At 48.4% G+C, this 27,236-nt stretch overlaps 1 protein-coding gene and 1 long non-coding RNA gene across 2 annotated transcripts in view; one reads left to right on the top strand and one right to left on the bottom strand.

The window, feature by feature from the left end:
* Nucleotides 1-27,199, top strand: part of LOC143015632 (uncharacterized) — a 31,896-nt gene extending 4,697 nt beyond the window's left edge. Inside the window, exons 2-3 of the long non-coding RNA XR_012965456.1 lie at nt 9,351-9,485; nt 26,503-27,199. This is a non-coding gene — a long non-coding RNA (uncharacterized LOC143015632). The remainder of the gene's footprint in view (nt 1-9,350; nt 9,486-26,502) is intronic.
* antxr1c (ANTXR cell adhesion molecule 1c) overlaps nt 304-27,236 on the bottom strand; it is a 29,343-nt gene continuing 2,410 nt past the window's right edge. Inside the window, exons 2-19 of the mRNA XM_076169680.1 lie at nt 19,399-19,470; nt 17,053-17,124; nt 16,874-16,955; nt 16,729-16,759; nt 16,564-16,637; nt 16,379-16,447; nt 15,437-15,517; nt 14,843-14,903; nt 13,825-13,923; nt 13,546-13,615; nt 10,552-10,630; nt 9,346-9,441; nt 9,172-9,210; nt 8,881-8,979; nt 8,577-8,744; nt 7,356-7,436; nt 3,575-4,425; nt 304-3,520 (exon numbers count right to left, since the gene is read on the bottom strand). Coding sequence (XP_076025795.1) covers nt 4,159-4,425; nt 7,356-7,436; nt 8,577-8,744; nt 8,881-8,979; nt 9,172-9,210; nt 9,346-9,441; nt 10,552-10,630; nt 13,546-13,615; nt 13,825-13,923; nt 14,843-14,903; nt 15,437-15,517; nt 16,379-16,447; nt 16,564-16,637; nt 16,729-16,759; nt 16,874-16,955; nt 17,053-17,124; nt 19,399-19,470 — 1,540 coding nt within the window. The 3' untranslated portion in view covers nt 304-3,520; nt 3,575-4,158. The remainder of the gene's footprint in view (nt 3,521-3,574; nt 4,426-7,355; nt 7,437-8,576; nt 8,745-8,880; nt 8,980-9,171; nt 9,211-9,345; nt 9,442-10,551; nt 10,631-13,545; nt 13,616-13,824; nt 13,924-14,842; nt 14,904-15,436; nt 15,518-16,378; nt 16,448-16,563; nt 16,638-16,728; nt 16,760-16,873; nt 16,956-17,052; nt 17,125-19,398; nt 19,471-27,236) is intronic.

Genomic DNA, 27,236 nt, shown 5'->3' with positions numbered 1-27,236 from the left:
CATGGAGGAGAACAGAGCCAGAGCCTCTTCCTCTGCTGCAAAGTTAAACAGGAAGTAGAGCCTCAGACATCATTCCTCTCAGCTCTGACTCTTCTCCCCTCTGTGGCTCGGCCTGATCCTTCGCCCTCTTATACTCCACACATTCCCACAAGCTGGCAGGAAGGCTTGGAAGTCTGTAGCCGATATGGAAGAAGCACCAGGAGCTGCGTCTGTAGACCTGTATCCCTGAGCCGTCACTATGGTAACTGTGATACCACTTTATGTCAACATACGTACACAAGAATCACACACAGCGAGTCTCTGTTAGAAGCTTGGAAGTCAACCTTTATTTATTGATACTGTTAAAAAAGTCATTTCAATCATGAAGAGAGAAACATAAACGTCTTTCACTCTCTGCTTCAGTACTGCTGCTTATACACGTACACACTGATTAACATAAGGCGTCTCAGAGCTCTGGACATGTTCCCTTACTCGGCTCTTCAGGCACTTAGAAGAATTATTTCTCGGGGTGTTAAAAACTCTTTAAGTCTCTTAACCAGAAAGTCCCAAAGTCCAGCAGGAGTGGAGCTTCTACACCAGCGTCTGAAGGTTCCTGATCAGAGCAGATCAAAGAAGGAGATATGCACTGCTGAGGCCAACCGGACTATGGCTTTCAACTCAAACGAGTGATGGTGTGACAAGTCTACTGCATCCATTCCTCCTTCCATGCTGAGGCGAGATCTGATGTGGTTTAGGCTGTTCAGATTGTAGAAATGCTCCAAAGACCACATGAAAATAGTTCAAAATACTAGATTGACATTTCTGGGGTTGATTTTCCTAAAGACGCCTAAATATTTTAGTGGTATGAACTTCAGAAATTCAGTTCCAGTAAATTCTGAGCCCTCATTACTATTATTACCATCAATCAGCCCCAGCACACTTTAATCCAGGAGACACTCTGATGGATCTGCTGTTCTTCTCTTCCAGCATAAACTGACCTCAATATTTCTGCGTTCAAACTGATGCAATAATCCTCCAAAGTGTCTTCAGAAGCCTAAAAGAGGATCTGGACGGCATTCCTGAAGCCCAGCAGCAGCCATGGTAAATTCCTATCAAGCCAATTTCTTCTGTGGTGCTGTCGTGGAAGAAGATTTTAGATCAACGTTCCAAATGATTTATTGAGCTCCGAACTAACGCTAATCTCTGTCTCCTGACTCCCACGCTAAGCTTCCTAACGCTTCCAGAACTCGCTTTTGAACCCAGAAAGCACACAGGACTTTCCTCTTCCAGGGTATCAGGACTCGCTCACCTTAGGGACAAGGTGAGGACCTGGGACAGAGGTTAGCCCTGCTGCCATGGGGTCAGATCTCCTGCCCTGGTCCTATCTGGGAGGAGTTTGCTTGTCCTTCCCCTGTCTTTCTGGGTTTGGGCCACAATCCAAAAATGTGTGTTAGGTCGATGCCCAGACTGACACACTTGGGGGTACATGCAGAGAGACTTGAAAGGTTGGGGCGTATATTTAGTTCACCTCCCTGCTGGGACCCGGAGAACGCCTGAGGGAAACGGATCCCATCTGGCCTCGGAATTTGTTGGCGTCCCCAGAAAAAGCAGGAGGAAGTGGCAAAGGAAAAGGAAACCTGTGCTTCTTTGTTCAGCATGCTACCTCCACAGTCTCGACCCAGATAGGAGGAGATACGAGGTGGAACATGGACGGAAAGAAAAGCATCGACTAGTTTGAGGATACAAACGTATATTCTGGTTACAGTTACTTCTGCCTGAGCTTTTGTTAGTTTAAAGGGCGTTCTGCGTGAGATAATGGCTCATTGGGCTGAACAGATGTGCTTTATGGTCCACACCTTCTCCTCTTGGCTGAGGACCACGCAGGCCTCAGGCGGTTGGATGGAACGGATGCAGCACACCGATCACATCTCCTCTCCATCTCAGCAGTGGAGCGGCTTTGGATACACAGTAACACAACTGAAGGACGTGCGTTAGAATGAAAACTACAAAAGAAAATCAAAAGAGAAAGGCACCGTATGTGAAGTAGATACCAGCACTTTTTAACCCCTTAACTACACTGAGAGGCCAGAATCTCACGCTGACATCTGAAACAAAACGCCACATTAAACTGAAATCTGGTTCATTTCAGGTAAATCGCAGCGGAATCCGCTTAGATCCCGGCGTCTCAGTGCAGCGCGGCGGTTTGAAGTGCCGGTCGGCCTCGTGTAACGTTCACTGTGTGTTTCTATACTCTGCTTACGGCGTCCGTCTCGGCGGTTGGACACCTTGTCGATATTCAAGTACTCTCCTCTGTCTCTCTCGGGGAGTAGAAATAAATTAGATGCTCTTTGAAACTGCCCTGCAGTCGCAATGTGACCGGTGATGATACAACTGTAGACATAAAACAACACAATGGTATCAAAGTACAGTGACCTTCTGACAAGGTCAGGTAAAAAACAAAACAAACCTACGAGGAGGCGCTGACCTGATTCCTGCTGGCTTTGATTGCAGCTTCAGGCCTCGTTTCCTCCTCGCATGGAACATTACCCAGCTGAGGCTAAATGTTATTATTCCAACACCTTAATGCAACTTTCTATACATGTGAATCTGTTGCTCTAAAAAGGTGACGGAAGGTGAAGAAGGCCTCTGTATCCAAAGTGATGAAAGCTAAACAAACCCTTCCATTACCCAGCAGTCTATGTGTGCAGATACAAAACAATAGACAAACAAAAACACTATATATGTCTGTAATCTAACTTTAACTATATGAAAAGGTGGTTAAGGAACAAACCCCAAGCCTCCCAAATCAACCCACATCCAAATATCTCAAAAACATACTTTCCATAAACATCTGTACACGTTCCCTGTCACTGATTGGCTGCTGAAAAGGTGGACCCCGAAAATTCATATTTTTTTTAGCCTGAAATGGTTAATAGTTTGTCAGATAGGAAAGATGAAGAAACGTCTCAAAAATGTCCAGAACATTTTCATTTTGGTCACACGATTGATTGGAATCGCTTTAAATCCTTTTGGCCCTCGAACTTCCATCCCGGCAATGAGAAATGAGCCAATAAGCAAAGACTTACTCAGATTTGCATGAACATCAATGGCAGAACTCAGTAGTTGATAAAGACAACAAAATTTTTTCATCCATTGCAGTTTTCCTCCCTGGACTTCCTGTCCCTATATTTTTTTTTTGCTGTCCAGCAACAAACCTCCCTGATCTCACACACACACATGCACACACACTCCTGAATCACGCCATTCACTCTCTCTCTCTCTCTCTCTCTCTCTCTTTGGACGGGACGAGCACGTCGAGTCAAACGGCTGTTTCACATCATAAGTGGACTCTACCAAAGCTTTAGGGTCCAGAATCAAACCCAGAGCCCCGTGTTGTTGGGATGTACCGTGGGAGGAAGTCATGTGATCGGCTCTTTGGACCCAAACAGGCACCATGATTCCCCCAATGATCCAAATTGTTTTCAGCTTTATCAAACATCAAACAACCTCAAAGCCAAAACAGCTCTCTCCAGTTCTGAACCTGAGCCGAACCTTTAACCTGCCTGACACAGACCGGAATGTTTTCAGTCCGAACCCCATCTCAGTCTGAGTCTAAGTTCTTCTGCAGCCTCATCCAAACACACCTCACCCTCCCACAAACACTCTAATCCTGTCTGCTAAACATTTGCTTTCACTTCCATTATCTCTCTTTGCTTCATCAACGAACCCCACCTTTGGACCTGACCTGAGCCTGATGTGTGTATGAGAAAGAAAGACTGATCCTGATCCTGATGACCAGTTTGGGAACAGATCTGTCAGAGATCCTCTCATTCTGTTTAGCCTGCTGCTAACTTTCCTCTCTTGGTGACAAAGAGCTGTGATTTTGCTTTAAGTCGTGTTTTTACCCAGAAATTTGGAGAGAAACCCTGGATTTGTTTTTGTTTCTGGATAAGCAAAGCAGATTTGGTCGTGCAGCAGTTTGACTCGACGCCGGCTCGCCACACGAGGAGAGAATCAGGGAATGGCCTGAACCTGGGACTGAATCACAACACTGTGGATCTTTGGCTTATAGCAGGAGAATCTTTGGCAGCCTTCAAACCGATACGACTGGCCAACAGAGCGCCGAGTCTGTGATATCAAAGCTGGTGTACTGGGGAGGGGAGGGGCTGTGCGCGGCGCTCAGGGTCGGAGGCTGGGCGGAGGGCGTGACGGCGGCGGACAGGGGAGTCCCGGGGGCATGCGGGAGGGCGGCGGCCCCGGGGGCAGCTGCCCGCAGGGGGCGGCCCTGGCTGGAGGGCTGGCTGGGGGGCCTTGGGGAGGCGTGTTGGCGCGGATCAGAGGACGGTAGTCCGGCGGCGGAGGCGAGGGTGTGTGGATGGGCGAGCGAGCCGCCGCCTTGGCTGCTGCCGACTCGTCTTTCACTCTTGTGAAGTTGATGCATCGACCCTGAAGAGAAGGAGAGAGAGAGAGAGAGAGAGAAGGTCAGGGATCTAAACCTCTATCACATGGTTCAGATCTCTGGGATCACTGGGATCAACATCTGGCTCTTTGAGTCCAATCCCCAATTCTTCGTCACATTTTAAAGTTATTTTTTTTTTGATTATTTCTTCATCTTCATTGCAATATTTGGGCTGAGTCGTGAACCATCTGTTGTGTGGGCCTGTGTGTGTGTGTGTGTGTGTGTGTGTTTGTGTGTGTGTGTGTGTGTGTGTGTGTGTGTGTGTGTGTGTGTGTTTGAGTGTCTTGGGTAACTGATGAAAGATTTCATTTGTAACAGTTTGTGGGCGACTTATCAGAAAGAATCTGTCACTAACCAGAAGCTGTTACCATAGAAATATTACTTACACCAGTTACTGCATTAGTGCTCTGACTCATCCCTTTGTGTGATCAATGCTTTTTAAATGGCACAGAGCTGATTTGTCCCTACTGGGTTTGAAGCTGTGGAGGAAGTTTGGTGAGTTCAGGAGAGGAACACAGCGGTTTGTCCCCCAACAAGGCTCTAAAAGAAGAAGACGTTTCCTCTGAGACCAGACCGCATGCGTTCTTTACGGTCTCATGAGGCACAAACATGGAGTAGAAATGCGCTGAGGCGTTGGTTAACGCGCCGCCGCTCCACACAGCGGCCGCAGCGCTGCAGGATCGGCCCTGAGCGCTCACAGGGGACGCATTCCAATATGAACCACTTGTAAATTAGCTGCTGAAAGCAAAACAAAACCGGCAGATAAATGGAGAAGACGCAGGACAAGAATCCAGCGGTCAGCAGCACTTTGTGTCTCTGTGGTCTCTGACCCAGCTGGCATGACTCCACTTTAGAAAAAAGGAAATGGGAGCCAGCGTGAGGAAGAGTGAGGAAGAATGTGAGCTCTGCATTAAATACGCTCTGAAAAAGAAGAGTTACCATCCGCTCGCTGTGTGTGTGTGTGTGTGTGTGTGTGTGTGTGTGTGTGTGTGTGTGTGTGTGTGTGTGTGTGTGTGTGTGTGTCTGTGTGTCTGTAACACCGTCTGCAGTCTGACCAGGGATGTAAAACTGTCCAGGCACAGACGTGTGTGTGTGTGTGTGTGTGTTTGAGAGAGAGAGAGAGAGAGAGAGAGAGAGGGAGAGGAGCAGTCGTCTGCTTTAGGTATGACCTTATGCCCCTTTTGCTTCCCAGGAGAGGCTTGTGTGTGTGTGTGTGTGTGTGTGTGTGTGTGTGTGCGTGTGTGTGTGTACCCCCCTAAACACACTGACGTCAGTGTAATGGTTGTGGTTTGGTGACACACACACACGAGGATGCTTCCTGATATTTGTGCCCCTGATTAACTTTGTGCTTATATAATACTCATATATACAGCACACACACACACACACACACACACACACACACACACACACACACACACACAATCTCACACACACAGACTTGAGCAGGCTAAAGCACATGTATTGTAAGTACCAACAAACATGCACATGCAGGCATACACACATTACACACACATACACACATTACACACTGTACGTCTGTGTACATGATATGTGACCCCCCCCCCCCCTCCCCCCCTCACACACACACAGCAGAGCTCCTATGTGAGCCAAACCATGAGACTTGGCTTGATAATGAGTCTGTAAGTCACACACGCGCACACACACACACACACACACACACGCACACACACACACACACACACTCTGTACAGCCTACACTAAGCAAACACGTGGAGGGTGAGTGGGTTTGCTGCTGACTCAGACGTTCTGCTTTGTCTCAGTTTATAATCAGGTTCTGTGTTTCTGAGGATCTTTGGATCTTCACCTTCATGCTGAGTCGCTTAAACGCAGCAGCAGTAAACAAGTTGTCCACCGCCACCCAAAAAAACAAACCGCTGGCGTTAAGCGTATCATTTCCTGTGTGGCTGTAAATCACCACACAGAGCGTTTACAGCAGGCAGCACATGAAGAAGAAGAGGGCCTGTTTACAGGAGAGCCTCACAGATATCAGCGTCAGGTCGTGGATCAGTGTGTTTGGGAGCTTTGGAGCGTCTGACTGACACAGGAAGTGACCCGCATGACCTCACTTCTCTTTTCTGAGGTAAAACACGGCGGCGAGATGAGACACCGGCCGGTTTGCAGGCCTGGTAGTCGTTTCTGCCTCTTCATCACAAACCACAAATGAGTCGTGGAGGCGACATCATCACAGTGGAAACAGAGCTGATTTCATCCAGGGATAAAAAAAGGCCATTACGTCACTTAAGAAGCCATCAGTGAACCTCCTGAGCAGCACATCTGTTCCACCTCAGTGCCATCCAGCAGTGGGAAAGAGCCAGAGCCACCGATGAAGACAGAGGAAGAGTGAGAGGAAGAGGGCAAACTGGGACTGACATGTTTCTACTCCATCACTGCAGAACAGGAGTGCTGAATGCTTTGAAACCTCCAAATCCAATTTGCCGCACATGTCAGCGGGATAATAAAACATCCCTCCGCTGCTCCTCTTCCTCATCTTCCTCCTCGCTGTGGCCGCATACAAGACAAACTCTAATCTGCTGCTTTTCGTTACAAAGTGCAGCAAAACGAAACCATGTGGCCGATCTGAGAGCAAAGGGAGTTACGCTCACGAACGCAGTGGCCGTCAGAACTTTGGAGGTACCAAGATGTTTCTGGTTGCGAGCCCGGCTCTGCTTTCCGTCGTCTTTATTGGGTCTAATGCGAAGCAGGTGTGTGAGCGAGTCTGGGCCTGAAGTGTTCTCTGCCAGCGCAGGAACACCGGCAGAGAGCGAGCCAGGTGGAGAAACAGATGGAGGACGACAGGACACGCTGAGTAATGTGGAGTGATGACTGAGGGATTCTCACGGAGAGGAGGAGGTAGAGAAGAGGACAGGAGGTGAGACGTGTGCAATGTACTCACATGATCTCCAGGCTGGGGTCTCATCAGGGAGACCTGGTCGTACCCGCGGCGGAACAAAGCCCAGATAGCGTCCAGTTTACCCTGAAACAGGAAGGACAGAGAGGTTAAAGACGTCTGACACAAAGTGTGAGTGAGGATGTTTGTCTTCATACTGGTTGAACTGGGTCAGCACTGAGTCGGTCTGTGGTGCTAAACCAGGTCGGTTCAAAGCCGGGAGTCTGCAGGTTTCCATCCCAAACAAACACAACGCAGCAGATTGACTGATGACTTCCTTCCTTCCTCCCTGCCAGACGCTGTGATTGGTCACTGCGGTCACTGTTCACTTCAGATACTTAAGTGTATTTTAACTGCTAATGATGGACTCAAACGTTGGATCAGATCTCTGTAAAGCTGTCGCCAAACTAGATGGCAAATGCCAAACGTTCCACCTCATATTCAACCAGCTGCCTTCATGAATCAGCCAAAATCTGAACTGCGTGTTGAGAAGGTGCTGGGATCTAGACTCTGATTAGACTCAAACCTCCTTCTACATCGCAGGAACAACATTGAACAGGACAATGGAAGACATACTTGTAGTTGGTTCAGAACCCAACATAAGCTGCTCCAGAACCTCCACCACTTACTCCAAAAGGTTCTGCCCTCAAACCTGAGATCACAAACCAATCAAGACCCTACCAGAGTCCGATCCAGCTGGGCTCATCCCCATAGGTGTGAATCCCCTGTCTGTGACAGAACAAACCCCCACCTTCACCACACGGCCTGAGCTCGTCCTCACTAACAGACCTCTAGTGTTTGCACCTACTTCCTGCCCTTCCAGTGATGTATAAACAGTGTGGCTGCTGTTTGAGAACACACACTTTACAGTTTTAAAGGAAGTGCAACCATCTCATCCTGTCTCGCTGTCTGAGACTCAATGTGGCTCCACTCCTGCTGCGTTTTCATGTTTTCTCATTTACGTCTGGAGTCATTTCTGCCACCCTGGAGTCTTTACCAACCCGCTGACCAAAAACGCAGAAATGCAGAGTGGCCGCGCTGCAAACAAAGCACATTCTCCGCTTCCTGTGAAGTCGCTGTTTGGTTACAGTTTGAAGCTTCTCTGCATAAATAAATGTCAAGGTGAATTTGTGTGTCTGCAGGAGAGTGAGTAATGCAGCTCGAGTCTGTTGTGTTTAACGCCACAGAGCGCCGCCGTCTGTCAGGAAAAAGCGAGGCCGTGTTTACCCGGATGGGCGTGTACCACTTCCGGTTCTGAGGCGCCTTCTTGTTGTGAGCTTTCTTGGGTTTGGGCTCGTAGGGCTCGTACTCCTGCTCGGGCATCTTCACCACCGCGTTCTTGGGTTTCTCCAGCTTGGCCCCTTCCTCTGTGGAGCCTTTGCCCCCCCAGCGCACCTACAGGGGGCGACAGAGAGACGGCTGAGCTCACGGCGGCAACCAGAGCGGAATCTAATCTGGCTATTTTGCATTTGAGTACCAATTTATCTTATATGATGACTAGAAACATGAGGTAACCGTGCGGGCGTCTCACCTCCATCCTCTTGATTCCTCCGATTCCTCTCCCTCCATAGTAGGAGGCGTCCACCGTGGGCCACTTCTTCTTCGGCATGCCGTCTTCATCATCAGACTCCTAAAACAAAAACACGTACAGAGAGGAGCTGTTAAACTCTCCCGTCTCCATGGTGATGGGCCAGGGTCTGAACTCGGGGTTCGTCTCAATCAGCAACATGTAACTTCAAACACACTCTTCTCGCCTTCATGGTGGTTACGTGGAGTGTGTGTGTGTGTGTGTGTGTGTGTGTGTGTGTGGTTGGTGACTCACAGGCTCAGGAGGAGGTGGGGGTGGAGGTTCTTTGATCACCTGTGGGGGCAGAAGGAGACAGGACATGTGTGTGAGTGTGTGTGTGTGGACATTAAAGCTGAGACTCTTTGGTTTTGGTAAAGAGACATATGATAATTATTAACCCCGCCACTTCCTGCCGTTTATGTTTCTTACCACAGTGCAGCAGAGAGGCCAGAACCACCACATGAAGAGCAGCGCCAGCAGGAGGAAGAGCACCAGCAGCGTGATGAGGAGGATGGTGCCATCGAACTGGGAGAGAGACAGAGTTAATATGAGGCTGACACATCCATCAGGTGAGCGTTCCTCCTCTACACACGGCCGCTTCACGTCCCACTATCTCCAGTCTCTAGCCGGGAGTGAAGACTCTCTGTTCCCTCCTGATGGCAGCGCTGCATCAATCTGCTGTGACTCCTGAGCGGACGCGTCGTTTGCTTCGTCGGGCACCAGCGAGCCGAACACGGTTCCCATTACAAACCACACATGGACGATCACGCGTGCGGTCGGACTTTCCTCCATTTATCATGTGGCAGAGACACGGATCATTTATCCCCCCCTCTCTGTTACAACCCTCAATTAGACACTTCAGCTCTTCAGTCTGAGGATCTGTGCATCTTTTACCTAATGAATGGTTGAACTTTGAGCCTCTGTGCTGTTTACTGCATCAGACTTACAAACCTCCAGTTAGCGTCTCGTCTTGCTTTGGCGTGACGGTGGGATTTGAGCCTATATGGTTCAGTTTAGTGGGAAGAAGCAGCTAATTGCTCCGGTATGTCTACCCGAGCCCCGTACGTATATGATCAACCGCAGCGTAGTGGTTTGAATCGGCAGTCTCGGGGCTGTGAGGTAACGTGATCGTGCTTCTGTTGGCCGGGGAGCGACTCTGCTGCGGCTCCCGTGTGCCAGCGTATGCGTTTAATTCTGTTAAATTGCGCTAAATTGCATCTTATAATCTTGGTTTTTCAGATGGGAAAGAGGCGCCACCCGCTTCACATTCACAGTGCCTTGCTCAAAAGCGCACGTCAGTTGTGGCTGTTATAGTTCAGTGACTCCGTGCTGATCTACTCCCATCCCGGGGGGTTGAGAGGGGGGAGGGGTGACCACTACAAACCCCTGCGGTTTGGCTCCAGAGGAAAGAGGGAATAAGAAAACTGAGAGAGGGAAGATGAAAGAGTGTTAAAGAAAGTTTACTGCGGAGAACAAAACAACGGGTTTCTAGGAAAAGTGGCAGTCAGAGACGGAGGTCAGAGGTCAGAAGGAGTAGAAAAACAAACTACATTTAGTGGAAGACCTCTAATTTGATCTTTTGAATCGATCCAACACAGACTTTAGAGAGATTGAATTTAAAGGAGGTTGACTTACACACTCGGTGGTGGTGATGTGCACGTTGCTGCTGATGAAGGACAGACCGTCGTTCATGCTCACTTGGAGATAAATCACCCTGAAACACAGCAGACAGGAAGACATGAAGACAAGGAGACAAGAAGACAAGAGGATCACTTTAATCTGGACTGGCAGGGGGATGATGGGTTGAAGGACATCTTGAGGACAAGCTCAGGTTGAACTTAGAGGACCTGAAAGTTTCCAGCGTGGTATGAAAACATGAGAGTGGAGTGAAGGTGAGCTGTGAGCGAGCTGCAGTCACATGAGGGGAAAAGCAAACGGCTCAGGTTGACTCCAGTATGATTGTTGGCAGGCTGGACTCCTCCGGTGACCTCATTCCTACCACCAAGCTCTTCATATATCACTGTTGCCCTTAACTTGCCTGAGGAGTCCTGATTTAGCTTTTTGTTTTAAAGTTCATTTTCCTTTTTCCCTCCTTCCTGCCTCCGTGTCAAAGTTCATTAAAGTGGAAAAGGTCATGGGCGGTTTTTTGCGTCTCTTTGCGTTTGCAGCTTGAGGTGCGGTCAGAGCAGCTGGTCCAGGCTCCGCCCTCACACCTGCGACACACCAACAGAGTCCAAACGCACTCGGGTCCAGACCTCGTCCACGCTGAAACCTCTTCCAGCATCCTCCTCTCTCCCAGGGGTTTCATGGAAACACAGAATTCCTCCTCCTGAATCCACTTCCCACTCTGAGCCCAGAAAAACATTTCTAAGAATTTCCACCTGACCCCTGCTGACCTCTGTGGAGCCTGTTCTCATTCATGTCTCACAAACATGTGGATGAAAGGCTTCCAGACACCCCCGCCCCCCCAAGTATGTCTTTGTGGAGCTCCAGGTGGAGGAGGAGCCGTCTGACAGATGGAGACCAGGCCGCCTGTCTGACTGATAAAGGAGCAGGAGCTGGGTTAGTAGGTGAAGTTCATGCTCATGGGTCTGAGGGAACTCCGACTCCTGGGGCGGAGGGGTCGCGTCCTCGTCTGGGAGCTTAATGAGGTCGCTTTCCTGTTTACGCTCACGGGTCGCTCGTCCAGAAAGCAGAGCAGAGACTCGTGCAACACAAACTACAGAGTAAAGAAGGGTGGACACAATATGAGAAACACCTGTGCACCCTAATGAGATCCACACGCACACACACACACACACACACACACACACACACACACTAACCCTGCAGCAAACACCTTTGTTGTGTTTATAATGTTCAACGTTTCTGGACAAATGAAAGATGAACAAATGTCTCAATTGTTCACTCGCTCCTCTTAATCGTGTCTCACTCATGTTACATTACAACCAAACAGAGCAAAGAGACGCTAAACTACTCAAATCAAACAGATTAACATGAGCTTTCATTTGGAGCTGTTTCAAAACAACTTCAGCCATTGAACTTCTTCTTCTTCACTCGTTGATCTAAGTCTCCGGTCTCTGAGGGGGCTAATAAATACGGCCAAGATCTCTGTGCGTTCTGGGAGTGAAAACAATCCAGCGTGGACGCAGCGAGTGAATCAAATAAACATATTTCACCGCCTGAAGAAGAGAGACGAGGAAGAGGAGACAGAGCCAGACGAGACAGACCCGTGTGAATGTGAGGACGTGGAGGAGGAAGCATGGCAGGAAACAGACAGCTGTTAGGGCAAGGAGATGAAAGACAGAGGCAGACAGCTCAACACACAAACACACACACACACACACACACACACACACACGGTTCCCCTTGCCAGCCACATCGCCTTGTTGCCCGTAAAAGTTGAAGGAAAACCCTTGGACAGTCGGCGTGATAAGAGTTCCATAGAGTCTTTGCTGTTAGACACACACACACACACACACACAAACACACACACACACACACACACACTGTGACGGAGCAACATGGCCGACATCTCAAACGTAAACAAATCAGTTTCTGGTGAGTCCCTCAGGATCAGAGAGCAGTCGTTAGGTCTGAACGATGTCACTCAGATGAGACTTTCATGTATATTTGACGGGAATGTGTGAACTTTAGAGATCTGCAGTGTAAACAGCCACTAATCAGCTCAAACACGTCTGTGGTTCATTGTCACATATTTACACCCTGTTGAGAATGGAAAGCTGCACGCAAACACACACACACACACACACACACACTCGTGCCCACATAGCTTGAAAGAGGCGGCGAGCTGCTGCGGCACTTTGATCAGGAGTTGAAAGAGACCAGAGGACAGACAGACAGGAGGAGGACAGCCAAATGGAGGAAAGACTTACAGCGGCACCGCAAAGACCACGCCAGAGTGGAGTGCGATCGGGGGGGCGTGGAGGGACAAAGGAGCGGAAAGTAAAGGACAGGACTGATGGAGGTTTAGGAGTAGCTAAAGATTTATGACCCCCCCTCCTCCTCAGTCCTCCTAAATCATCTCCTGCTGCAGGTAGAACCCAGTCCTCTCACTTTCCACATGGCTGCCAGCACAAATATGAGCTGCAGCCTGGATTTATGGATTCATGGCTGCTGAGGAGGAGATGAAGGGATTCCTGTCCTCATTACAGCTGTGAGCCATCAACCACACAAAGATCACCAAGAGATCCAGCATGGCAGCAAACAGAGACACAAATACGCTCTGACAGGATCTCCTCTGCTCCTGCCACCACGGATCTCCCTCCCCCTCCGTCTCTGTCCCCGTCCTGGACGCAGGATCGAGCGCTCGCTGAGCCTCTCAGCTGCAGATCCTTTATGTTTTGTTAAGCAGCACTGGGATGCAGGAAAGAGGAATGTGGCCACGGGCAGGGATCGTAAAAAAGAGCTAATGTATGGCAGGCTTCTTATGGTCTGCACTCACACACACACACACACACACACACGTTCATATATACATGTGCTTGAGGCGGAGCGTGTGATCTGATGCCACATCACACGCCAAGTGGAGAGATTTCCCTGGAAAGAGAGCTGAAGAAGTCTGAGCCCACATGAAAGAAACAGCGACATGAAACAAGAGGAACTTACTTCCCAACCTCGTCGATGACCGGAGCAGGACACAGCAAGAACGTGTTCTCCACGCCCGCCGGCTTCTCATCTGTACGGGAAAGCAATCATTAGGATGGAGGACATCAAGCTGGTTTAGCTCTATGTCCCTATCTTTACATGTGACTGATCTTTACGTGTGACTGATCTTTACATGTTACTCATCTTTACATGTTTCTTTACATGTCCAGTCCATAACACTGATCAGGACCCGGCCACATGACAACAAAGCGCTAAGGCTAACCGTGTGTATGGACTCACTGATGGTGATGGTGTCGTTGACCTTGAAGCTGCAGAGCACCTGGTTGATGTTCCTGGCGTGAAGAAAGCCGTTTCCTCTCACCACCACTTGGAACGTCTCTGGTTATCAAAAGACAATGGACATGTTTGAGTTTGGGTTTTGTGTTGTGTCCCCTTTAAATTGGTGGGATTGATTCTGTTCCAGCTGTGATGTCAGCACACATAAGCGCAGAGAGACATCTGCAAATATGAGCTGGGCCCTCCAACAAAAGAGCAGTTGTGCGATTCCCGAAGTGTGAGAACATCATTGCATCATCTACAGAAAATGTCCATAAAACACGAAGCAGACGTCGAACTGTGGACGAGTTCAGAGGCTCGTGCTAAAGTTCTAACAGGGATGGAGGACAGAAGACCCAAACTCTCCTCACAACACGCTGCTTCTTCCAATACGAGGCCAAACATGGCGCAGAAACAAGACACAGTCAGTGTTTCCATCGCACAGACGAGCTGCGCCGCATGTGAGCGGAGTCTTAACGTCTTAATAATGGTTTCATTATTCAGCGTTAGATCTATAGATGAGGCTTTACATTGAGCAGCGCTCGGCCTGGCAGCGGGCCAGAGATGGCCTCATGTGGAAGATCTGTCGTCTCCGAAGGGCGAGAGTGATTCATGGCTTCATAAACGGCAAAAGCAGATGTGAAACACAGTCATCGTCCGTTTGCCAAATCAGACTTGTTTTAATCACTTCCTGCTTTTATCTCCTCACACACACACACACACACACACAGTTCATGCTGCACAGAGCGGGTTTGGGTGTATTTTTCAGCAGATCTCAGCACCGCCGGTCCCTTTAAGGAGACCCTGTAACATTACGCCCACCATTGACCTGGACGCCCATATAAGGTCAACACTCAGCCTGGGAATGTCATTAGTGGAGAAGGACAGAGAACCCAGTAACCAAATTAACACAGCACTCAAGGGGAGAGGGAGTGTGTGTGTGTGTGTGTGTGTGTGTGTGTGTGTGTGTGTGTGTCCTCACCTCCCGCACACACACTCGAGGGCTCTGCTGCCAAAATCTCAATGCAGGATTTCTTGATGATCTGGAAGTAAAAATTAAAAAAAATATTACATAAAAAGCAAATATCAGTAAAGACACATTTATTTTTTGTCAAATTGTAATTCAACAGGTACATAAATGCTTCTTCCCTTGGACTGACTGAATACTTGTTCCAGTCCTACCTGAGTGCCTGTACCTGCTGGTGCTTGCACACACACACACACACACACACACACACACACACACACACACACACACACACACACACACACACTGTAACCTCCTTTCACCTTTGTTGGCTGTAGGAGGGAAACATGAACTCCTGCCTGCACTGAGCTGCACTGTACTATGAATGCATGAATGTGTCTCATGTACCTCACACACACAAAGAGTCACAGTTCTGCCTGCAGCCAGCCACAACATGTGCAACCAGCAGGGACTCTGACTTACACACTCACACACACCAGTAGGACCTTGCTGGACTCCTCTGCGTCACATTCAGGAGGACGTAAGAGCTGATTGCATTAAAACAAGACGGCTCGGCGTAAACGTCTACGAGTCCTAGAGCTTATTTACCGAGTTGATGACTCCCCGCAGGGCGTGGAAGCCGCCCAGGACAGGAAACACATGCTCGATGGTGTCCGCAATGGTGGCCAGCTATAGGAAAGAGAGGGGGGGAGGTGTGGAGTGACAGAAGAGAGAGAGGAGAAGGTAAAGGAGAGAGAGAGGAGGATGTTAGAGGGTTTCACAAGGCCAACATCTGAGTCTACTCTCAGGTCAGAACAGTTGATGTTGAACCAAGTAGTCCAAAGTTTCCGTCCATAGAAATAAGACAAACCCATCCGCCGTCTGCTACATGATGATGATGATGATGAGGATGATTCAGATTCCTGACCTCGCTCTGCCCCAGCCAACTCCCTCCACTCACTTCAAGCCCCATTTGACTGATTGGACCCAGACCATTACTTGATTGTGGATAAATGTGCATTCATCTTTCAGTGTTTCCTCTGTGAACCTGTGCTTGGGTCACATCCCCACACTGAGGACTGGGCTTCACCAAAGCTTCAACAATTAACTTGGATTTTCATCACAGATTTGTCTTCTTTACTGTAACTGCTTGGTGCTGAAAGTGTAAAGAACTCTAACTCCAAACGTCTTCCTGTTTGTGTACTGGAGGCTAAAGTGTGTTTATTGTGCGATGACAGCTAGAGATCTTCTTTTTACTTAATGGCGCCACCTACTGTATAGGATGGACAGCAGGTGAGTGTTTGCACGCCGATGGAAACCAGCTGTGTCTCATCACACATGTGCTGCATGATGATGTCATCGTGTTTCAGCAGTTAAGGACCACTCGCAAACAAAGCTTCCAGGGCACCTCAGGACGTACGAGTTAGTCTCAGTGGACACATTTCTACAGGCGAGGCCTCGTCTGACACAAACAAAAGGTTCAACCCCTGGAAGAATCTCTCATTCTTTCCGTTCTGAAGCAGTCAAATGGAGTAAGAGTGTGAGTCTTACCTGTGTCTCATTGAAGTCTTTGACCCCCACACAGTACACAATAGCTCCAAGAGACCTGGCTCGCTCTGCCTGTTGGGAAATCAAAATAAATACCCCACACACTGATGCGCAACTCAAGCAAACAAAGGAGACCGACTACTGAGAGCTGTCTGTGGAGAGAGGAAGTCCAATCTGAGTGTATTTACCTCCTGCTGTGCGGTAATAAGCTGATGTTCCTGTAGCTCTCCGTCTGTCAGGGCGATGATCACACTGGCCGTCCCTGAGAAAGACATTCAGCTTTGCTATAACCTCAATGTAATTCAACTTGGCCTGGAGAAAGCATTCATAAGTAGGAGTTATTTGATGCTTACCAAAGTTCTCGTGGTTAATCTGCTCATTTGCCTTCAAATAAAAAGGAAATTTCACGGTCAGAGTGGCAGGAAACGGCCAGGGTTCAGGTTTTCACTGCTACGTCAAGGAAATTTGAGAGAAGAAGAAGATGAAGTAAAGGCCTACCCTCCCCAATCCAAGGTGCATGAACGTGTCTCCACCTGGGATCTCTCGTTTCAGAGCGTTCAGCCCCTTTCTGATCTCCTCTCTGCAGGAAACAGGGTTCATTATTAGCCCTGATTTGACCGCAGGCTTCACTTACATGAAATTAAGCGTAATCATAGTTGAACGATTTGGTTGATTACCGGTTCTCGGTCAGTTTCATGATGGTGGACGCTCTGGATGAGAAGGTTATGAACGACATCCTCAGCATGGGGCTGAAACAGAAAGGACAAAGATCCATCATCACTCAGGTCCATTATCCTTCACCGCACGCTGTTGGCCAGTTTGGGTTTGTAGAACACTAACAGAACCACAGGATCACTCGCCGCTTCCTGCTGAAGCACTTTAGCTGATGTGTAGACAACCTTGGTGCCTCATGAGTTGCCAGAGACTCCACAACACTTGGCTGCTGGTGTGTGTGCGTAAGAACGTGTCTAACACATCACCGGACCTTCACAATTACTACCAGATATTAATCAGGAACAGTTTATCTGCTCAGATCAGTTGCAGCCTTTCATTCCAAATGTGTTGTTTTAGATGTGTGTGTGTGTGTGTGTGTGTGTGGAGGGGGGTTGTTTCATGTTAGCATCATAATCTTGTTATCTCCATATTGAAGCGATTTTGAATTGGATCGTAACACAGAGAATTGGATTGGCATTGCACAAGTCCCTGTTTCAGGTACTGTCTCTTTAAGGCTCCACCACTCTGATTGGCCAGCTACTGCAAGCCTAAGCGGGTGACGCCCACAGACAGAGTGTGTGTAGGCCCGTACCTTCCGTCGTGTTCCGCGTTGACGTCATCAAGTTCTGGGATTAGACACTAATGTGCATCTTTCACGGAATCTTATGACTTTGACTTCATGTGTAGGAGTTATGCATCACACACATTTACAATATTACACAATAGCATGATGGGAAACCACAAAAACATATGGCCCCTTTAAAAATATATGACGACTCAACATGTGGCTCGACTTCACGCGAAAAGTCTGATTATCAGACCTGGAGTCCATTTATTCACACGATTGATGTGTCACACGGGACCCAGCTCTTTCCACGCCGTCCAACAGGCCCGCTTGTTTACTTTTCTAGAGCGCAGCACATAAACAGTCACAAGTGACAGGAAGAGAGGCCAAACACTGATCAGCAGCAGCCTGCAAGCTTTGATCCTCTCATGTGACAATAACTCCAGACCATCAAGCGCTCAGATGTGGAGAACTTTGTTATTCTTATTTACTATTAGAAATGTATTTTTAGAGAGGAAACACATGCATGTAAATACACACACGTATGCGGCTCTCTGGGGTAAATACAAGTGGGTCGCAGTGTTTGGGAGAGAAAGTAAGTGAATGCAGCTTTGGACTGTTTGTAAATTCCTGGTGTTTAGTGCAAAGTTAAACTCTGAGGAGGGTCTGAGGGTCTGATGGTCTGAGGCTCTGATGGTCTGAGGCTCTGATGGTCTGAGGGTCTGGTTGTCGTGTCTCTAAGCTCCAGGTGTCATTGTGGCTTTCAGGCCGCGCGGACAAAACAAAACCACCCAGGAGCTTCAGTACACATGTGGCCACGGCTGAGATGTCAGAGGAACACAGGCGCAGGAAAACACTAAACATGGAACCTCCACAAGATCTTATGTTCCATCACTTCTAAAGCATATCAGAGTTGACATTTCCATATTCCCTAAGCGGCACTTGAACGCAGCATGAGACCAGCTGGTGGTCACAGTGATTGGAGCACAGGTGAAGCTAATGACATCATTTACTGTAAGCCTTTAAATACCAGACCTGAACCTGGGACGCGAGGAAAGATCCACAAGTCTGAGTGCAAGAAACAATGAATGTTTGAGTTTTGGGGGGGGGGTGGTCGAATTGTTGTTCAGAAAACAGCAATTAGTCAAATCCTTGAGCTGATGCAGGGCTAAAATATAATCAGACTGCATCAAACTCTCTCCTGTCTGCTTTGAAGTTTCATCTCCCTTCATTCTACAAACCCCCATTAGTTTCACTCTCTTCTCTCCTGTTCAAAGTTTCATTCCCAATCCAAACTTGTGAAACTATGCGACTGCACTGAGCAGAGATTAAAGAAAATCACTCAAAAGAAACTAAATGAGTTGTAGTGTGACTGAAGCTTGGTCCAGCCCGCACCCTTTGACCTCCTCTCCATCTGAAGAGGCTGTTAAACCCACAGCAGACAGAAGCAGAGTGAAGCAGACTGAAGCATCTGCCTGCACACTAAGTGTTTAAGCACATGGCTGCGTTTTCCCTTCTGGGGTCAGATCTTTCTCTGGACTTCACTGGACTGACTTACTGTATCTGCAGTCCAGGAAGTGCTATCATCCAGAGAGTTACAGTGCAGCAGTGAAAACGCTCCACTGTTACATTTTACAGCCTGGATATGTCAACAAGTCCCACTCTTCATGCATGTTATCTAAGTTAAAGCTACAGTTTGTCCCTAACACATAGAGAACAGGGGAGGTCACAGGTCGTCTCTTACCTTTTGAACTTCTCAGCGAGATTCTCCACAAAGTAATAGATTTCGTCCCAGTGGTGCTTCACACTGCCGGACCTGCCAGACACACAATGGAGAAAAAAGATTGAAATAACGACAATTACACCTCAGAAAGTCATAATCAGCTTGATTATCTCTCCAGGCCGTGGCCCCTATAATCAGAGACCTACCCAAGACATGATGACTGTGCATGAACACACAGCCAGGGAGACTGTTTACACCGTAACAACACAAGAAAACCAGAAATATCAAGCGGTAAAGCAGCTCAGCGTCATTCAGAGGCACAATGAGAACTCAGTCATAGCGGTAAAGGCTGAACACAGCTTTGTTTACCAGAAAACACAGTCTGAGTATGAAACTCTGTATGTTTCAGCTGTTTGAAGCTTCAGCTCAGCTTTTTCGTGGCATTTGTGTGTTAAACTGAAGATGGATGAAGAAATGTAATTAAGTGGAAACAATGAGTGGCCCCTCCGGAGCTGCTGGGATGAGAGCAGCTGCTGCCGGTCTTTCATTTAGAGCCCTGCTGTATCCTGAACCCTGGCCCCTGCAGGATGAGGAAGCGTGAGGGTCCTGCTGTCCCCAGGGGGGGCCATCGTAAACCTGGACGCCCTAATGGAGCTCCTTCATCTCCTCTCTGCTCTGAGTGTAGAAGTGTGTATGTGTAATTTTATTATGTGTAAAAAAAATCAAAGGAGGTGTGTGTGTGTGTGGGGGGGGGGGGGGGGGGGTGTTCTGGCGTAATGTGGCGGCCAGAGAGATGACACATGGGAAATGAGCTAATTGAGGACTGAAGTGGAGGCCTGTGAGACGATGAAGGTGACTGAGGCTGAGTGAATGTCTTTCCAGTCTGACTGCGACCTGATGTAACGGCATTAAGCTCAAACACTGAAGCGCCGCGCTGCGTTCATGAACCGCGTCTCGGCAGGAGACAGGAAGGAAGTCGCCACCAAATTTTCCAAAGGAGAATCTGGAATCTCTGCTGAGGAAGATTTGTTTTTGTAGAAATCACAATTCACTCAAACAGCAGCCAGAGTAAACACACACGGTGCTCTCCTACAGTTTAAACCTGGATAGTATCGATTCCCCATATGTAGAAATAAACGGAGACAAAATAAACAACGGATAAAGGAACAGAGTCTTTCTAAGGGAGGTGAGAGTGTTTGAGTCTTTGGTCTTCATCCAGGTTCAGCGCCACCAAGGAGCTTCACTTGATTCAGAAGCCAAGAGCAACATGAAGGTCCTTAGATTGTTTTCCTGAGATAACGGCATAACGTTCCATTCTGATCTGATCCGGACCCCAGAACTCCAAGAAGTCTCTAACAGCATCAGATTCTGTTCTGGATGTCTGGATCCTATCTGGTATTCCTCTCTGTGATCTGTTGTTTCTTATGTGATGGTGGAATCTTCTCAGTAACATGTGGTTGTTGGAGTCGTTGGAAGAGAACATCAGCTGCTGCTGGGCTCAGAGCTGAGATGGAAATGAGCAGTGACTGATGCTGTTGGTCTGCAGCCCAGTGTCACGGAGGCTCTGGCCTGCGGTGTTTAGCATTATTTACTCGTCAGCGGGGGGATAATCGCTTGGCCGGGGCTGAGCAGGGACTTTCCCAACGTACCCCAAACATTCCGGCCTCTCTGTCCTGCCAAACCTTACTTTGTTATGTTTTGATCTGTGTAGTATTCCGAGTGAGGAACACAAACTCTGACTTCATGTAGGTTGCGAATACGGAAAAAACAACTCTGTAGCCTGAAATCTTCGTTAACAAGTCAAATGTTACGCGATGAAGCTGGCGCGCAGTTCGTTCACAGGCTACTGCTTTGTGAAGAACTCAAAATCAAGACGTTTGGGAACAAAATCAACACGAAAAATGTATTATGTGCGATACTGAGTGCCAGAATGAGTTCAGTAGAACAGCTAATACCCGCTGGGGGCAGCTATGCTAACACGTGAGCGGGTGGTGCTGCAGTAAAAGCATCTGCAGGACCAAATTGCACAAACACATGATGTCAGTTTCAATGTTTACCTTGTGGAGACGGAGCGCTTGGTCTCATATAGAGGTTAGCTAAACACGCTACCTCAGCGTTTCACCCTTGTGTTGTTCTAATGACATGATTCCTTCCAGCACATCGAGCGGACGAGACCGTACAAGCTAAACAAACAAACGTGGAACGTCAACAAAATGTGCAGCACAAACAGACAAAGAGTCACACGATCATGACACACACACACACACACACACAAACACACACTGGAGGAAGACTGAAGTCCGGACAGAGGTGAAAGTTTCCCTTCTGGTGCATCCAGCAGTGGTGTTGAGGCGTTGGCATGAACGCTTGAGTATTTATTTAACACTCGGGTGAAACTGAGGACTTCAGGCTTTGGTGTAATCTGCTTATCTTTATTTCTGAACCACAGCGGCTCTTGTTTGCCTTGGAGCCGTCGAACCCTCTGAGGTAGCTGAGTCGTGGGATTGGGGCCTAGCTTGCAGTTTCGCTCACCTGTCCAAACAGCGTCAGCAGAGGAAGCGGGTCATTTTCCTCCCATGTAATTCTTGATTAAACCATTTTATGTGGTGCATTTTTCCCTTTTTTTAATCCCCCTTACTTTGATCTAATTTTAATGGTCCAAACCGAGCGCTGCAGTTCAGAGGTTTGTGGTTTGGGCGGAAAAGAAAAGAGTTTAAGAGGTGAGGAGGTGAGGAGGTGAGGAGGATGCAAATGTGCCGACAATGTGATTGATTTTTGTGACAACACAGTTTGAAGTTACATCACCGAAAAATAGTGAAAACCTCACTTCCTTTTCCCTCGAGTACCCAAGTAAGATCCTTAGAAGATGAAGAACATCCGCAGGGACAGATGTCATGTGACAGCTGGCAGAGAGGGAAGAAGGCTGAAGAACACCAACGTTATCACTTGGATGACCCAGAACTCAGCTGGCTGGTAAAGAATGTGAAGAATCTGTTGGCTCCATCCTGAACTCTTCTGCCAGACAAAACATGGCGATGACTCCATGACAAACATGTGTTTCTCTGCGTGTTTTCTAGGGTTCGCTGGCAAACGGGTCAATGCAGTGACTAACTTCCACAGAACCAGACAGTCAAAACAAGTAAACAATCATGGGATCACACAGCAGGATGATGTCTAGAGCCGAGAACGCTGATCTCACCCTGGGCAGCTGTTTGCTAACGATAGATTTGTGCTCTTTTGCAAAGGTTTCACCTCGTAGAAGTTCAAGTCAACACAACAGAGCTCAGTCCTCACAGTCATCACTGCATCACACTCCAAAACCTCTCTAACTTTCTAAACATTAATTTGGACCCCGAACAGGTTCAGCTCACGTCCAAGCTTCAGGCAAGCACATGATGACCCCCCGCCCCCACACACACACACACTGTTTGGATGAATCTGTATACATTCCATTGCTGTGGTTTTCTGTTTCCAAATGTCTGAGAGGTAACACGCTTCACTGGCGTTCACTGATGCTGAACAGGCCAAGAGCCGACAGGACATCGCTGATGGCCAAGGGGCCCCGAAAACATCCTCCATCATTTTAATAATGCCTCTTTCTGCTGACGGGGCGAGACTGCCAGGACCAAATCTCCAGGAATTGTGTAATGTATGAGAGTGTATCTGAGAGTGTGTGTGTGTGTGTGTTTGAGAGAGAGAGAGAGAGAGCCTGGGAGGTTAAAGGGGTTAGAGGACAGGGAGAGAAAAACACAAAGTGCACCAGCGTGTCTAATGGATTCAAAGAGAGTTCCCACGATTTCCCCAGCAATTGACCAATCACAACCTTCTATCTTCCATTTTCCTGAGTGTTTGGGAGATGCAACAACAGCACTTGTGGTGGATTTCTGTCTCCCAGCTGTAATCATGACCTCACCTCCTGCTGGCTCAGTGTTTACTGTGATTGTGTGTCGGTCACACACATGAACAGAAAGCAGCAGGTGGTAGAAACAGAGAAGCATGTATTCTATATATAAAGCTCCTTTATGGTCCACACAGGTCTCCGTTAACCAGGTGATGAAGAGGTCGTTTCCTTGTTGGCCTTCAGAATGTTGCTGCTGGCGTATTTGTGTCATTCTTAATTTAGTTTTACGGTCGATCATTCACTTTAATAATGTTGGGAAAGCTGGGAATGTCTTCACATAATCCCATGTTCATCTTCATGCGCGGTCAGCAGGCGTTTCATTTCTGTAACGTTACACCGCTGATGTCAAAGCTTTGTTCCCTCTTTTTCCCCCCATGTCCTGGCACTCCAGTCCCAGAGGGCAACAGGTTGACGGCATGATGGCATGTGGGAAAAACGCTGCGTAGGTCTGCGGCCTGAGCGCTGCTCGGCTTCATTCTCACGGTTCAGTCAAAGTGTTGAAGGAGGACCAACGAAAATCCCCCCCAACTCCATGCAGGAGGAGGAGGAGGAGGAGAAGGAGGCCGTCTGCCATCTCAGCTGGGTCTGCCCACGCCACCCCAATCGGCAGCCAATGACGCCGCTCCAATTTAACTGACGGGGCATAAGGATTTGTTTGTTTAAAACCGCTAACCTACTTTTACAGCCATCGCAGAAGTCAGAGTCTCTGCTGCTCCACTGCTGAGCTCATGCTGCACATTTATTCCGACGCTGAGAGGAATTGTTCGGAAAAACTGCGGGGTAACGAGCTGAGATGCAGGTCGGGGGCTGAGTCCCCCTCCTGGTTCATCTTCTCGCGCCTGTTTTTCATTACTTTCTCAGTTCTGTGATTCTTTTTGTTGACATTTCTGCCTTGTTAGCTTGTGTACAGAGGAAAGTGAGTTCAAAGATAACACCAGCGGAGTCAAATATCAGCAGCAGGTTTGGATTAGTGCATAATTCCACCCTTCTTCTTGTTTTTGTCCCTGAACGATGGTATGACGACGCTTAGCCAGAGGTTTCATCTCTCTGGAGACACCAAAGCGACACGCTATGTGGGGGGACTTGACCAAAACCAGAGCATGTGTCCCTCCAAAGCAGAGAAACACAGCTGCAGAGCAAGAGAGCGACCCGGTGTCCAGCTGGAACACAACATGACAACAGAATCTTTGTTCGGCCTTGATTACCATTGGCGACCGTTTAAGCGTCTTGCATCCCTGCAGCTACAATCACGTAACCATAGAAACCTGACATTTAACACTCCCTAAAACTCTACAGTTCATCCAGTTGACTGATTTAGTTTGACATCCAACTGCAGAAAACATCTTTCTCTTAATTTACTCTTTAGGACCAAACTGCACACACACACACACACACACACACAAACCCCGGCTCCATATAAAACAGCAGGATGAGTCCCGCCCGGCCTGAATCAGCACATCAGTACATCTTTAGCGTGTACACAGCAGTTAAGGGCTTAGAGGGAGAGACGCCAACTTCTTTAGAAGGCAACAGCAAAGCCAAAGAAACGCTTCCATCCTGGAAACATCAACCTGGAGACCAACGTCTTCTTCATGTAGGTGGTCTCCAAACCTGCAGTCTAATCTGCTAATGTTCCAAATCGAATTAGCCTTCACTCATTGGTCAGAACCATCTGGAGACAGGAGTGAGGAGATGTGAAGAAGGTCAGGAAGTTCATTTAAGAAGAGAAGAAATCCTCAGAATGCTCCAAGCTGATGCATTCCTAGGGTGAAGGTGTTGGTTAGTAAGGGTTGGAGTTAAGCAGCCTGAACGTACAACCACATGGCCACATGAAGGAGAAGGACAGCAATGGAATATGGGATGAAGATGAATGAAGGTCAACAAAATAATACTGTGGTTGCTGTTGATTATCTCAGGATCATAAAGTCTGCACACGTGATCACAGAGACACAGAACCAGTCTGGATTATGTTCACAGCCCTGACCTAAAGGCTTTGGTCTTCACCTGAGCGTGCTGACGACGTTCAGCTCTCCCCACACGAGCCCAGGCTGAGGAGGACCACAGCCTTCATCACAGCCTTCATCCCAGCCTTCATCACAGCCTTCATCACACGCTCCAGCCTTCTATTCTGCAACCACCGACCAAAAAAGCCAAATTCCCCAAAGCCTGCTTGTATAATCTGGAGGGATAAATTGAAGTATGCAGAACAGCCTGGAATTACGCAACTATAATGGCTCACTGGATGAGCTCGGAGCCCACAAAATGGTTTCAAAGTGGAAAATAAGCAGCGGGGAGCGGCCTCGCAGGTCCTGCTAAATGTTGCCTCCATGCAGAGCAGTAAGCACTGCGGCTCTGTGTGATCCTCCAATAGAGGCACATTGTTGTGACTTTATTTAGCTCATAGTAGTGGAGAGACCAGTTAATGTCTGACTGAGAGCCACCACAACACAGGGACATGATGTCAGGCTGCTATACCAGCTGTGGGGCGTGGCCCAGGCAGATATGATCCCACTCAGCAGCTCAGCTCTTTAAAGCATTGTGCAGAGCTCTGGTTTGAAGGCGAAGGTGTTTCAGACTTCATGTCTTTGTCCTGAACACGGCCTGTCAAAGTGTCAAACTCAAGCCAGCGTCTTCATCCGTCAGCCTGCACATCTCCATGTGTCTGACAGAGCAGCGTCCTCCGTGTCCGAGTCCTGACATCACATCATCAACACTCGATCACTCAATCCCTCTGGAGTCCAGTGTACGAGTCAGAGCAGCAGAATCTCTGCTCAGTGAGACTCACAGCCATCTGCCCCACCTGTGTGTGTGTGTGTGTGTGTGTGTGTGTTTCAAATCAAGCAATTCCATCTCTATCCCTTCAGCAAGCAGCACAGCTGATTTCACTGATTGGCACGACTTCAAGCAGAGAGAAGAAGCTAATCAGTGAACTCATCTGCTGAGGCGTTCGGCTGGAAGGAGGCCACAGATTCTTGGCTCTGTGGCTCATGACTGAATCCCTCTATTAAACCCCCAGGGCGCCGCTCTTCCCTCGGTTTAAACCCCCGGCCTTCAATCTCCCTCTCTTGGATCTGCAATAAGTTAAGCTGTTGTATGTGGAGAACGTCCAAGAAGAGTTATATCATGATGCAGTAAGTGGGTCAAAGGACGAAGGGACATGCGGTTTAAACACAGACACTTGGTGATTTGTCTTGTATGTACATGTTGTCCTTTTGTGTCCCCAGGCTTTGACCCTGCGATGCTCTGTAGGGACTCAAACTGATGACTTACGTACACAATGTGACCCCAGGAGAGTGAACACAGCGTCTCTACTGGACCAGTTGGAGACACACAGACACACAGATCTTTAGATCTTACATATACATTCACCCATAAACCGGCTCTGGCCTGAGGGGCGATGGGGGCACAGGCAGGTCTCTCCAAAGCCACAACTGATGCCTGGACCTTACCGGTTGCTCCTCAGTGTGCACGGAGGCGACGCAACAATAGAAAACGACATTGGAAAGGAAAAAGCAAAAGGTGTTTCCTTATTTGCAGCATGTGTCCGATTTTACTGCACAGCAAAGTCTGACTGCAAACATCTGGGCTCCAGGCGCAGGAGTTCAACGCAAAATGTTCAAGTAGTGTTGAGTTCACCGGGTTCAGCACAGCGTTGGTGTAGTGTATGTACGGAAGAGTCGTGCTGCGTGGATCCATCAACCCCGCGGTCGCAGCCGCCGGCGACGCTGAGCTGGCGTGAGACTGCTCATGTCTCCGTGGCGACCCCGCAGAGGAAACACAATAACACAGGCAGTAAAGGTGCTCCGTGCAGAGGTTTGTGTTTCGTGCAAATTAGGACCACATTTCCCATAAAACGCTGCTGCTGCTTCCTGTCCCGGCCTGTCCGTCCCCTCCCCCTCCCCCCCCTCCCCTCCATTCCTGCCGCCGCTCCATTCGGTCAAGAGAAAGGAGACGCAGA

Source organism: Genypterus blacodes, unplaced genomic scaffold (assembly GCF_046128005.1).
Source record: "Genypterus blacodes isolate CSIRO-AG114 ecotype Tasmania unplaced genomic scaffold, CSIRO-AGI_Gbla_v1 ptg000209l_1, whole genome shotgun sequence".
In the NCBI taxonomy this organism is placed as follows: Eukaryota; Metazoa; Chordata; class Actinopteri; order Ophidiiformes; family Ophidiidae; genus Genypterus; species Genypterus blacodes.
This window is presented reverse-complemented; position numbering and strand designations above follow the sequence as displayed.